General features: G+C 37.5%; 1 protein-coding gene across 1 annotated transcript in view; it reads right to left on the bottom strand.

Annotated features, from left to right (window-relative positions):
- Nucleotides 1-13,695, bottom strand: part of MIS18BP1 (MIS18 binding protein 1) — a 56,122-nt gene extending 42,427 nt beyond the window's left edge. Inside the window, exons 1-2 of the mRNA XM_037047203.1 lie at nucleotides 13,300-13,695; nucleotides 8,813-9,439 (exon numbers count right to left, since the gene is read on the bottom strand). Coding sequence (XP_036903098.1) covers nucleotides 8,813-9,356 — 544 coding nt within the window. The 5' untranslated portion in view covers nucleotides 9,357-9,439; nucleotides 13,300-13,695. The remainder of the gene's footprint in view (nucleotides 1-8,812; nucleotides 9,440-13,299) is intronic.
- Nucleotides 13,696-14,961: the final 1,266 nt, after the last annotated feature.

The following is a 14,961-nucleotide window of genomic DNA, read 5'->3' as shown; positions in this document are numbered from 1 at the left end:
ATATGCAGGCAGGCACTCAATCCACTGAGCCACATCAACCAGGGAGAGGGAAGTTTATATTATTGCAGGCCTATCTCAAGAAACAGGAGAAACACCAAGTTAACCTAACATTACAACTTAACAAAATAACCTGGAGCCAGCAGAAGAAAGGAAATAATAGAAATGAGAGCGGAATTGAATATAGGAAAAGACTACATGAAAAACTAAGAAAACAAAGAGCTTGTTCTCTGAAAAGATTAATAAAATTTGCAATCTCCCAGCTAGACCAAGGATAAAAGAGAAAAGACTCATATAAACAAAATCAGCAATGAAAGAAGTTGCCACAGATACCACAGATATACAAAGGATCGTACTGAAGTACTATGAATGATTATGTGCCACAAAATTCAGTAACCCAGAAAAAATGGATATGTTCCTAGAAATATATAACCTTCCTAGACTAAATCATGAAAAAAATGGGAAAATCTAAACAGACCAATCAGCAGTGGGGAAATTGACACAACCACTGAAAACTTTCCACAAAATAAAAGTCCAGGACCAGATGGCTTCACCACTGAATTCTACCAAATGTTCAAAGAATATCTGATACCTATCCTCAAACTCTTCCAAACAAACCAAAAAGGCAATACTTCCTTACACTTTTGATGAGGCCAACATATCCATGGTACCAGAACTTGGTATGGATAACACTAAAAAAAAAAAAAAAAACTACAAGCCCTGGCTGGTGTAGCTCAGTGAATTGAGTGCGGGCCTGCGAACACACAATCGTGGTTCGATTCCCAGTCAGGGCACATGCCTGGGTTGCAGGCCAGTTCCCAGTAGGGAACTCACAAGAAGTAACCATACACTGATCCTTCTCTCCTTCCCTTCCCCTCTAAAGAGAAATAAATAAAATCTTAAAAAAAAAACTACAGACCAATATCACTGATGAATATATGGATATAAAAATCCTAAACAAAATATGAGCCAATCAAACACAACAATACATTAAAAAACACTCAACAAAATGGATATAAAAGGAAGGTACCACAACATAATAAAGGCCATATATGACAAACCCTCAGTTAATGTCATAATCAATGGTGAAAAACTGAAACCTTTTCCAATAAAATCAGGAAAAGACAAAGATACCCACCCTTACTATTTGTATTCAATACAGTTTTGGAAATCCTAGCCAGAACAATTAGGCAAGAAAAAGGAATACAAGTATCCAAATTGGGAAGAAAGAAGTAAAAGTATCACTTTTTGCAGATGACATGATTCTGTATGTAGAAAACCCTCAAGACTCAAAACTATCTGAAACAATAAACAAATACAGTAAAGTTGCAGTATACAAAGTGAATGTATAAAAATCCACTGCTTTCCTATATACTATCAGTAAAATTTCAGAAAAAAATAAACAATTCCTTTTGCAATTTCAACCAAAGTAAGATATAAAAATAAAACAGACTTCCAGTCAAGATGCAGGCATAGGTAGACACACTTTGCCTCCTCGCACAACCACAAAGAGGCCTGCATGGTTCTAGAACATACAGAACATAGAGAAATTATTGAGTATGGCAAAAACATAAGGAAGAAATAAAGGCTACAATAAGTGAAATAAAGAAATATCCACATGGAAACAACAGTGAAGGGAAGAAAGGGAATCACAACTAACCCCTAAACAAAGAACACCCAGAACTGCCAGAAAACTGAACTATATGGAAGTCCAACAACCAGGGATTTAAAGAAGTCACATTCATCTAGACCAATAGGAGGGGCGGAGACGGGGAGCTGGGGTGGAGAGGATATGGTGCAATATGGAGAGCCAGGCAGTCCCACATTCATATGTAGTGTATAAAAATCAAGAGGGATACATTGGGAGAGAGCAATCCCAGCCCCAAGGCAGACTGTGCAGCCTGGGGTTCCAGCATTGGGAAGATAAAAAGCTTCACGACTTCTGGCTATAAAAAGTGTGGGGGTTGGGGCAGAAGAAACTGCTGATTTCTCAGGAGGGTCCATTTAAAGGGCCTGCATGGTTCTAGAACACAGACAAACCCACCCACTCTGGGAATCATCCCCAAGGAAGCAGCTAGAAGAAGACCAGTAGCATATGGGAAATGGCTGAAGCAAATGGGAATGGGGCAAATGCGGGGTAAGTCTCCAGAGGTCAGGCAGTGGCATTGTCTCCTCTCCAACCGCTTGTCCACACACAACACCATGAAACAGTGAGCAGGATGTCCCACACTGGTGAATACTTAAGGCTCCAACCCTTACAACTTAATTGGTGTGTTAAGACAGGGAGTCAAAGCAGCTCTACCTAATACACAGACATAAATACAGGGAGGCTGCCAACTTGGGGAGACAAAGAAATATGGCCCAGGTGAAAAAACAGAATAAACCCTCAGAAAAAGAACTAAGCAAAATGGAGATAGTCAACCTATCAGATGCAGAGTTCAAAATATGTGTGATAAGGATGCTGAGAGAAATTACTGACTACAGCAAAAACATAAGGAAAGAAATTAAGGCTACAACAAATGAAATAAAGAAAAATCCACAGGGAACCAACAGTGAAAGGAAGAAAGCCAGGATTTAAATCAACAATTTGGAATATATGGAATAAATAAAAATTCAACCAGAACAGAATGAAGAAACAAGAATTAAAAAAAACAAAACGAAAACAAACAAAAAAACCAAGGAGAGTATAAGAAGACTCTGGGACATCTCCAAAAGTGCCAACATCTGAATCATAGGAACGTCAAAAGGAAAAGAGGAAGAGCAAGAAACTGAAAGTTTATTTTAAAAAATGAAAGAAAACTTGCCTAATTTGGCAAAGGAAATAAAAATGCAAGTCCAGGTAGCACACAGAGTTCCAAACAAGTCGGACCCAAAGAGGAACACACCAAGACACATCATAATTAAAATGCCAAAAGTTAAAGATAAAGAGAGAATCTTAAATCAGCAAGAGAAAAGTAGAGTTACCTACAAAGGAGTTTCCATATGATTGTCAGCTTATTTCTCAAAAGAAACTGTGCAAGCAGGGGCTGGAAAGAAGTAATCAAAGTAATGAAAAGCAAGGACCTACAACCTAGATTATTCTATCCAGCAACGCTATCATTTAGAATGGAAGGGCAGGTAACATACTTCCTAGACAAAGTAAAGTTAGAGTTCATCATCACCAAGTCATTATTACATGAAATGTTAAAGGGACTTATTTAAGAAAAAGAAGATCAAAACTACAAACATTTAAATGACGACAAATTCACAACTATCAACAACTGAATGGAAAAAAACAAAAACAAACTAAGCAATCGACTAGAACAGTAACAGAATCATAGACATGGAGATCATGAGGGTTATCAGCTGGGAGAGGTAAGGGGGGGCATGGAGAAAAAGGTACAGGGATTAAAAAGCATGACTGGTAGGTACAAAACACAAAAGGGGATGTTAAGCACAGTATAGGGAATGGAGAAGCCAAGGAACTTATATGCATGAGGGATAGCTAGAGGGAAGTTGGGTACTAGGTGGAATGGGACAAAGGGGGGGCAAAGGGGGAACAAATGAGGGTAAGTTTAACAACATAATCAATAAAATATACTTAAAAATAAAATACCTAGGAGTAAACTTGCCAAAGGATGTGAAGGACCTATATACAGGAAACTACGACACATTATTAAAAGAGATTGAAAGGGACACAATGAAATAGAATGATATTCCATGTTCATGGACAGAAGAATCAACATAGTTAAAATGGGCATATTACTTAAAGTGACATGTAGATTTAATGCAATCTCCACCAAAATTCCAATGTCCTTTTTTAAAGAAATAGAACAAAAAATCACCAGATTTGTATGGAATCACAAGAAACTCCAAATAGCCAAAGAAATCCTGATAAAAAAGAATAAAGGCATCACACTACCTGACTTCAAATTATACTACAAAGCTATGAAAATCAAAAGAGCATGGTATTGGCAGAATAAACACACTAACCAGTGGAACAGAATTGAAAGCCCAGACTGCAGGTATACATGCAAATCATTTTTGACAAAGGAGCCAAAACACACAGTGTAAAAAAGAAAGCCTGTTCAATAAATGGTGCTGGGAAAATTGGAAAGCTGCATGCAAAATAAGGGAACTAGACTACAGTTTGTACCATGTACAAAAATTAATTCAAAGTGGATCAAAGACCTAAAATATAAGACCTGAGACAATGAAATATATAGAAGAAGACACAGGTTCTAAACTTATGGACCTTGGTAGTATAGAACATGGTATGAATTTGACCCCAAAGGCAAGGAAAGTAAAGACAAAAATAAATGAATGAGACTATATCAAACTAAAAAGTTTCTACACAGCAAAAGAAACTGACAACAAAACAAAAAGGCCACCAGCCTAATGGGAGATGTTATTTGCAAACAGCTCCAACAAGTGGCTAATATCCAAAATATATAAATAACTCTTACTACTCAACACCAAACAAACAATCCAATTAAAATATGGGCAGAGGATCTGAACAGCCACCTCTCCCAAGACATACAAATGGCCATCAGACATATGAGAAAGTGTTGAACTTCACTAGCTATTAGGAAAATGCAAATCAAAACTCCAATGACATACAACCTCACACCTGTTAGAATGGCTATTATCAACAAGACAGGTAATAACAAATGTTGACGAGGTTATGGAGAAAAGGAACCCTCATTCACTGCTGGCGAGAATGTAAACTGGTATAGCCACTATGGAATGGTGATTCTTCAAAAAACTAAAAATATAGTTACCACATGATTCAGCAATCCCTTTTCTGGGTACCTACCTGAAATACTCAAAATCATGTATTTGCAAAGATATATGCACCATTATGTTTGTTGTATTCACAGTGGCCAAGACATGGAGACAATGAAGGGGTCCTTCGACAGGGGACTGGGTAAAGAAGATATGGTACATATATACTATAAAGTACTACTCAGCCATAAGAAAAGATGAAATACTGCCATTTCTAACAACAAGGATGGGCTTTGAGAATATTATGTTAAGTGAAATAAATCAGTCAGAAAAAGTTAAACAGTGTATGACTTCCCTCATATGTGGGATATAAAACTGAAACCCAGAGATACAGAGAAACAACAGTATGGTGGTTACCAGAGGGAGGGAGGGAGGTGGGAGGGTGGTAGAGGGTAAATGGGGCCAAATATAGGGTAAATGGGGCCAAAGATGATTTGACTATGGGTGGTGCATACACAATGCAATATATAGATCATGTGTTATGGAAACGTATACTTGAAACCTACATGACCCTATTAACCAGTGTTATAACAATAAATTTAATTAAAAAATTAAGTATTATACTTAATTATACTTAAGTATTATAAGTATTATAATTATTATAAGTATTATACTTAATTATACGTAAGTATAATTAAGTATTATACTTAAGGATAAATTTGTATTTCTTTAACTCGCTCCATAGAAATGGCAGGGCAAGGCAGTAAAACAGGTAATTTAATCAAATATAATGTGCTGAATAACCCAGGTCATTTATTTGAGAGTCCAACATTCATGAAGAGGCTCTCTAACAGATTTTTGCAAGTACAGACACTATTTGTATTTGTATATATGTGTCTTTTCTGGGGAAAGAGTCATCAGATTCTCTAAGCAGTGTTATTTCTTCCTCTAATGCCGCTTTACATATAAAATGAGCTTTAATGTTCATTATTTCATTCACTTCTCCCATTTGTCCCAAGCTACAGGAGAATCGGATCCTTTTATGTGCTCCCCCAACTCCAGCCTAAACTCGAGAAAACTCTGTGTTTTTTATGTCAAAATATATCACTCTTTGAAATGTAATAGTGCACCCACAATATGGTGTAGTAATTAAAGTCATGGGCTTTCTGATACCTGTATTTAATTCATAGCCCATCACTTAATCTGTGAGACACAGGGCAGATAAAACCTCTTTGTAAATCCCATTTCCTAGACAATTCAATGAGCATCTACCATAGCATTTCTAAAAGGATTAAATGAGGTAATACATGTAAAATATCTTTATTAATTACTGCAACTCACTAAAATCTCTCAGGTTCTACTTCTGACCACTTTCTATCTTTCCAGATCGTTCTCTCAAATACACTTAGTATCCCCATAAGACCTACACTTCTCATTTCTTTATCTCCTTTAAGTCCTCTTTTCCTTGTCTAAACAACTTAAATTTCCTGGCCAATTGTGGTTACCACCTTGCACACACAACCTCAACTACTGTGTTTTTTCTCTTACTTCATCCTACTTGGCAAAATTACAATCCTGATAAAATCCAACTCCCTGCCTATTTCCCACCAGCACCTAAGTAGCTAACAGGGTGAGAGGAAACCTCACAATCATACTGATTGGTCTCATTTAAATTTTTGCCCACAAATCTCAAGTAGCTTCTTAGTGTTGCCCAGGAGATCAAATTTAAGCCTTGATCATTCACTCTTCCACTCTCCTACACTATTCAAACCTCCACCTCCTCCAATTTCAATACCTGCTTCCTATATTCACTCTCAGCTGATGACTTTACTTCCCACTTCAGATTATATCTGAAGTCATACAACACTGCCTATCTTCTTGTTTGATTTATGATCTGTTTATGTTCTTAGCTAAGACCAAATCTCCACTTTCAGATTTTATTCCCTCTCAGCTACTCAAGGGTATTATGCCTCCAATCTGTTTTTTCCTTCCCTTTCCTACTGGATTATTCCCAAGAGCATACAAAAATGTTATCTCACCAATCATTAAAAACAATAAAATCTGTTAAAAACATACTTCTCATATTTCTTAGCTCTCCTCAAAAGAGTTGTCTATATTCACTACTGTTAATTTGTCTCCGCACATTCCCTCTTGAACCCTCTTCTATCACGTTTTTGCTCCTTATTACTCAACCAAAACTGCTCTGATCAAAGTCACCAATAACATCTACGCTTTTTTTTTTTTAAGATTTATTTATTTTTAGAGACCGGAAAGGAGGGAGAGAAACAGCAACGTGTGGTTGCCTCTCGCGTGTCCTCTCCTAGGGATCTGGCCCACAACCCAAGCATGTCCCCTGACTGAGAATCAAACCCGTGACCCTCTGCTTCGCAGACTCACACTCAGTCCATTGAGCCACAATAGCCAGGGCCAACATCCACATTTTTAAATCCAGTGGTCAAATTTCAGCCTTCATCTTACCTGACTGATTAGCAGTATTAGACACAGCTAATGACTCTTTAAAGCAATTTTGTTATTTTGGCTCCTAAAGTATCACTCCTCATCTTCTTCTAAGTGGCCTTCACTACTTTACATCTTGTATTCTAACTTCCAAATTTGGGGGTTCCCCAGGACTCATTCTTCAGTGTTTTCTTTCTACACTTACTCCTTAATGATTCCATCTTACCTCATAGCTTTAAAGACGATTTAGGTGCTAATAATTCCCAATTTTTCTCACCTGGTCTACCGTATATTGCTGTGTATAATGCACACTTTTCCCCCCAAGCTTTTGAGGGAAGAATAAGGATGCTCACTATACATGGGTAGTACAGATTCAATATCTACATAAATGTTTCTTAATTCTTTTATTCATGCTTATGCGTTAAAAGTGTAACTCTAGAAAGCAATAACAATATCCATGTCAAAAAATAATGCTAAAATTCATTTATAAAACAAAAACAAGCACCTAAATATAAATAAATAAATATATATATATAATTTAATTTTAAAATTAAAGTGAAAGATTTTTTTCCTGAAAATTTGGGCCAAAAACACTGGTATGTGTTATACATGGGAGCACCTTATACATGGGAATACATTATAAATGGAAAAATATGGTACTTCCCTGAATTCCAACAAATATTTTCCAATAGCCTAATTCACACCTACACTTCAATTTTTAACAGACATATTAAAATTCATGTGACAAAAATAACCAATCTTGATCTCACTCTTTCAGTCTGCACCATTTCAGTTCGATCACCCCATCTTTCTAGTTGCTTAGGTAATAACAACAAAACCAAACAAATAAAAAAATCCACCCTCTGGAGTCATCCTTTATAACTCTCTAACATTCCATATCCCATATATGGACTAATGTGACTGGCTTTTCTTTTATAATATATCCAGAATTCAACCACTTCTACTTACCTTCACTGACACCACCTGGACCAAGCCAACACCATCTTTCACCTGTATTACTGCAGTAACCATTTCAAATTAACAGCCAGAGTGATATTACATTAAAAAATGTAAGTCAGGTCTTGTCACTTCTCTACTCAAACCTTCCAATGGCTCCTTATTTTGCTCATAGTAAAAGCACAAATTCTTATGTTGACCTAAAGGCCTTACATTATCCAACTTGCTTATTTACCTCCACTTCCCCAGCTCTGCAAACTCACTCTACAATACATTAATCTCACAGCTAGTCCATGAATTTGTGAGGCATGCTCCTGAAACAATACAAAAATTTCTGGGCATCTGTAACAGCTGATACCTACCTAGATCATTCTCCCCCATTCCCCAAGATACCTCTTCAATTTTTCAGCACAAAAGCCAACTTCTCTTTGGAGCATACCCTGAATGCCACATTGAGAATTATAACCTGCTGTAACTATCCCCATCATCCTTCTTTTTCTTTCCATAGCACTTCTCTTCTACTGTACCATAAAAGTACTTACTGTATCTGTCCCCCACCACCTGAATGTGAATTAGCTACGCGGAGGCAGGGATTCTTATTCATTTTGTTCACTGCTGTATACTGAGTACCTAAAATAGTGCTGTATACAATGAATAACACATTATAGCTTTTTAACCAACACATAATATAACTAACCTTTTAATGGGCTGTTTTCTAAATGAAGCGATTTGTTGGTTTCCTTTTGTTCACAAAGGTAGGTATGCTGTAACACTCTTTTCTCAGCTCCATTAAGTGTGAAAATTTTGTTACTTTCACTTTTTGGTGGTTCCAACGAATTACTGTTTCTTGATGCTTGTTCTTGCTTGTTACGCAGTACTTTTTCTTTCATTCTTTGAAATACTTTTACTGGCGATTCATAGTTTGCTTTATTTTTCAGTACATCCTTGTTAGGCTTTATAATACTGATGTCAAGAAAACTATTAGAGGTGCTAGGCCCTGCTATCATGGTAGACTGAAATACATTTTTATCTTTAGAAATTGGCATGTCTAAGAATTGGTTCTCTTTATGGTCATTCAATTTTAAAAAGGAGTTCTGATATTTCAGCAAGTCTTTTATAGGAGTAAGTGTGCCTGGAGGAATGCTGTCAAAAAAGACTGCATGAATGGGCATATTTTCCCTTTGAGAAGATGTCTCTGAGGGCAAGTGAATTCCTGGACGTTTCAAAGGTGTTGTAATCATCTTGATAAACAGGACTTCCTCTAGTAGAAAATTTATCCAGACAGAATTTTACAGACAGATCTTCAGCAGGGGCCCAGAAGAACCTGTAATTCAATGTGAAATCAACCTTTATCATGCTTTGGTACAAAAAAAGTTGTTTATTTGCTTTCCATAACAACATTATACTAATGAAAAGGGTTAACTGGTTCATAATAACACTGGATAGTCTACAGCTCACAAGTCAGATTAAGATTTTATATTTTTGTTAAATCTCATTTTATTATTTTCCAGTAGATAAGCAGTTTATCTATTGAATAATCTTTTACCAAAAGATAATCTTTGACAAAAAGGTAGCATTCTCCAAAACATCTACTTAATAGCTCTAAAAATTGAATTTTGAATGTCATTTTTGAAATTTACTTAAACCTCAAGTCTGGGAGGTTCCAAGCTAGTATTAGCATCAAAAAGCATTAAAGGACACCTGCATATGGCAGTATATTAGCTTATAAAAGACTAAGTTTCACAAACATGGTTTTTCCCTTTAGGTACTTAAATTTTAAGACAGCAGATACAATCATATATCCTAATAAAATATGAAAAATCAACTCAAATGTTTAGGTAAATAATCCCCAGTCCTGATTTTGTTACGTCACAGAACATTTCAATTTGAGATTTTAGTTGAAAAACCCTCAAATCATTCTAATTTAAAAAATTTCTTCATGCTATTTAGGATTTTTCAAGGAAATCATGTACTTGGGCATACATGGTCTTACACTTGTTTTAGCTGGTTTCTTATGTACAAATTTTATGTCTGACACCTAGAAATTAAGATTCTAGATGATTTGCTATACAATTGTATTTATTTGTTATGTAATTGTATTCTGTAAAACTTGGTAAATAAATAAAATATTTCATCCCAAAGAGCTTACTAGTCTAGATTTAAAGCATCTCTTATTGCTGAATTTATAACTATTCCATTAAGTCTTTGATGTTATATAAACATAAAAAGCCTATCACAGAAAATACTAATGCAGCCAGACCAAAGACATCAAAAATCTTTATTTACAGTTAACTTCTGATAGAAATGAATATGCAAGTTAAAAACTCACATACAAACTATTTTTTCCAATAGTTTATAAGAGAAAAAGAGAAGGAAATATTTCTCATTAACAAGAGCTGATAAAGAAAGGTATCTTGGGAGTCTAGCCACATGACACAAAACCAATGAATTCTTCCACAGAATATGCACTAACCCATAATTATATGGCAATGCGATAGTGCTATTATGGAAATTCTGTGCTAGCAGTTACAATACTCGCTAGCTGTTTATTTTCAATTCTCAAAACCAAAAATTAATAAAATGGGAAACTGCACCTGGCTGGTATAGCTCAGTGGATTGAGCACAGGGACTATGAACCAAACAACTGCGGTTCGATTCCCAGTTAGGGCACATGCCTGTGTTGCAGGGGATGCATGAGAGGCAGCCATACATTGATATTTCTCTCCCTCTCTCCTTCCCTTCCCCTGCAAAGATAATAAAACCTTTAAAAAAATAAAATGGGAAATTGGGTGAAAAAATGCAAAAGTATGTGCAAGTTTACACAATCTCAATTCCCCAGAACGAATGAAATGCTCAACACAAAGTATAAACTATAAATTAACTAGAAGAACTAAAAATAAGCCCAATGTGTAGTAGGCATACATAACTGCACCTAAAGGCAGATAGATAATTATGGTCACATTGAAAGGCTCCAAGATCAGCTCATATTGCCTCTTTCATGTTTCCCAATCTCTTCCCTCTCAATTCAACCATGTAGTAGGATGGACAGACGGGTAGTCTGTCCAACTATTAAACGTCTTCAAGGAGCCCCTCTTTCCTACCATGTGGCAAATAGCAACTCAACAGAGGCCAAAAGAGTTAGCATTAGTTGACAGTAGTTTCACTGTGGTTGATCTAGAACAAAGAGGAGTATAGAGGGGGAACAAATCACCTAGGATTTTCTCTGATCATAGAGGCTTTGCAGAACAGACCAAAAAAATAAAAAATAAAAAATAAAATAAAATAAAAACACCACTGGGTAGAGGCCATCAAGAAACACCTGAAGCCCCTATTGCCTTCCTATTAAAGAACACAAATTATACTGCTCAGACTCCAATGAAACAGAGAAACATTAGACAATGGGATTCAGTAACTGGCACTCTTCAAGTTAAGGAAAGAACAGTGTCTTGTAACCTACTATACTTAACTCAACAGAAGTCACTAACAAAAAAATGGTTAGCTTCTTTTTGGACTGGGGAAAAGCAGGTGAATTCTAAAATGGTATGCTTGTGCTTTTATTAACTGCTTAAAGCTATTTGGAAAAATCTAATCCTTATCATTTATTTAAAAAACTGACAAACACTGATATACTAGGAAAAAACTGTTATTTATTTAAAATAAAAACTCAGGCATGGGGAAATCATTACATTAACAGGCTACCTATGAGCATTTATAGTAAATGTAAATGAACAATAAGGTTAAATAACTGTTATCATGCACAGGTTACTGAACATAACTATTACTTTTCCTCCCAAAAAGACATGAAGTTTTTTTCTAGGAATTCACTGTAGTGGTAGCAGTACTACCTTTAATTATGTCGATGGAATGGGTGAAAAATTACAAAGCACCCTAACCAAAACTGGGAGGTTGAGCTGGGAAAAATGAGAGAGGACTTGTTAATTAACCAGTAAATGGTAAATTTGAACCTCCTTAAAAAAGCAGTACCTGATATACAAAGAACTAAATTATATAACATTCAGAGAGACCAAATTACTTAATTTTAAAAAATGATCAATACAGAAAATGGACAAAGGACAGTGATGAAGGCAATTAACAGAAAGATTACAAAGGCCAATAAATGAGTGAAATGACATTCCATTTTACTAATAAATGAAGACATGCAAATCAAAACAGTAAGACTTCTTATGCTTATCCGATTGGTTAAAGCTTAATTTCAGAATACAGGTGTGCATGCCATTGATCTAGAAACTCCCCAAATATGAGGTAACTAAGGCACAGGGTGGTTAAATAACCTGCCCCAAAGTCCCACCGACAATGATTAAGAGCTGGATCCAAAAAACTATCTGATTTCAAAGCCCAAGTATTTAAACAGGCACTGTAATACGGACGTTCACCAGAATACGAAAGAAAGTAGAAACAATCTAAATGTCCAATACCGGACAAAATTCTGCTACATCCATACAACTGAATTTTATGTACTCAATAAAAACACATTATATAATGACATAAAAATAGTTAGGATATATTAAATAAAAAAGCAGCAGCTGAACAGAACAAATATGTTAAAGTAACTAACACAGACACAGACAAACAGACACACACAAACACATAGGAGCATAAGAACAGGAGGAAAATCTGAAACTGTACCAAACTGAAAACAGTGTTTATATGTGAAGAGTAGGATGAAGGGGCCTTCCATCTTCGAATCAGTTTTAACATCTAAAAATGTTTGCAACCAATATACAATTTAATCAGAACAAAACAAAAGATGGATGGATCAATTGTTTCTATAGCCCTGTGGATCTTGGGTTTCAAGGTGAAAAACCGGGCAGCGATGCACACAACTTTCCTCCTTGGTAATCTTTCTAAAGTCAAGTCCTCCGTCCCCTCCAGAAGTGATTTTAGAACAAGGGCCTAGACCACACATCATCAAAACAAATCTGAAAAAAACAAAAAAAACGAATCTGAACGAAAGCAGGCTACTTTCTTGATTATGCAGTAGACACGCGACAAATGCACACACCGAATAAGTGAGTAGTTGTGAAACTACTGCCAAGGCCAGAAATGTTACAAAGCCCTCGAAGACCTAGAACGACTAAGGGCTGGGACTCGCAGCGCCAGAGGTGCTCGGCGGCAGGAGGCGAGCGGAGGGAGAGGGGACCATACCCGGAGAGGAAGCCGTACCTGGTGTGAAGGGCCTGGCAGGGGCAGACCACAGCAGTCCCGACCAGGCTTACTGTGGATGCGGGCCCAGGGGTCTCAGGGTAGCGCCTCCGGCCCACTCCGGTCCCAATCTGCCCCAACCAGCAGCCCGGAGTTCCTTAACACCCACAACTATGGAAGATTCAAATTTGAAGAGCCCGCCCTCCAGCCAACCCGGCGCGCTGAGGAATTGCGTCACTGTGCGTCTCAGGCGGACTCAGGGAAACTGGGGGCGGCGCGTAGGCAATACAATCTCCACAAAAGGTCGGCTACCCAAGTTACCATGGGTACGGATAGCGTCCTTCCAGTCCGCCTCAGGATTCGTTTCCTATTCAAGCGGCGCGCGCCATCTTGCGCTCCGCCGCTCCACCCACTAGGCTCCGCGGCACGGAGGCCTACGCCAGACTGGAGTACGTCTTACGTCGCCTGCGCGTTGTGGATGTTAAACTTTGGTCCTTCGCGGCTGTGCGTATTCGTAGTCCGTTTGCTCGCTCACTGCGCTTAGTTCAGCGGCCCGCTGCATACGTACGACAAAGCTTGTAGTTTTCTCAAGCTATCAGGCATTTAAGACCCAGAGAGAACGTCTTGTTTTTGAGGAGGTAATGGACTGAATGCAAATTTATATTCGGCGTTGGGATATTTAGTTTGAGCTATTATCTCAGAAAGTATGACTTTGAGTTGCAATGTAGATTGTGACAGTGGCCCCTCGAATGAGCCCTATACTCAGTGATGCTGTCCCTTGAATTAACCACCGGGAAGTTTTGTGTATTTTTGTTCCAGCGCCCCTGCAACACGGAGTCGCTGGCTGGAGGCATTGTACAGAGCGCCTTGTTTCAGTCTCACTCGCTGACAAGCAAGAGCCGCACGAGTAATAAGGCTTTTCAGCCCTAAACCCTTTCCAGTTCCAGCCCTGCGTCGTCTTTCCACGAATTCTGTCCTGCTCCCTCCATCCCCCCGGCATTTGGGACAGAAGTTAATCACTGTCTCATTTGTGAAAATTCCTCACCATTCTAGAGGCATATGTCGCATTTCTCCTTTAAGACTGACTGAAGGGTTGCAATGGGTTTTATTAAAGTGCCTTGCAATCTCCTTTTCTAAATCCTGTGTCCACTAGGTCGTGCACACCGAATATTCAGAATCCAAAATATACCAAGTATGATGATATGAACCCACCATCTTCTCAGATCACTGGCCATCTGAATAAAGCACCCCTAAAGATGCAATCACTGTTACTGCTTATTGGGTTTGGTAGTGATAGGCAGCCGGAACGCTGGTGTCTTTTCCAGTTACAAAGGCAGTGAGATGCCATATTGAAAATGCCAGAAAAAAAAAAAAAAGACTGCCTAAAAAGAATTCTGTATCTGGCAAAAAATATCCTCCAAAAATGAAGGAGAAAATAAGACAAGCCAGATAAATGAGCTGAGGGAGTTTTCATTAGTAGGCCTTTTCTATAAGGAATGCTAAAGGGATTCCTTCAGGCAGAAATGAAGGAATGCTACATAGCAACTTAAAGCAATAAGAAGAAATAAAAAACTCAGATAAATCAAACAACACAGGTAAATATAAAAGCCAGTATTTTTGTAGTATTTTGATTATAGCTCTTGTTGTTTCCTATATGACTTAAAAGACAAATGCATAAAACAA

The sequence above is a fragment of the Sturnira hondurensis genome, unplaced genomic scaffold (genome assembly GCF_014824575.4).
Source record: "Sturnira hondurensis isolate 20B ecotype Veracruz unplaced genomic scaffold, ASM1482457v3 Scaffold0005329, whole genome shotgun sequence".
Lineage (NCBI taxonomy): Eukaryota > Metazoa > Chordata > Mammalia > Chiroptera > Phyllostomidae > Sturnira > Sturnira hondurensis.
This window is presented reverse-complemented; position numbering and strand designations above follow the sequence as displayed.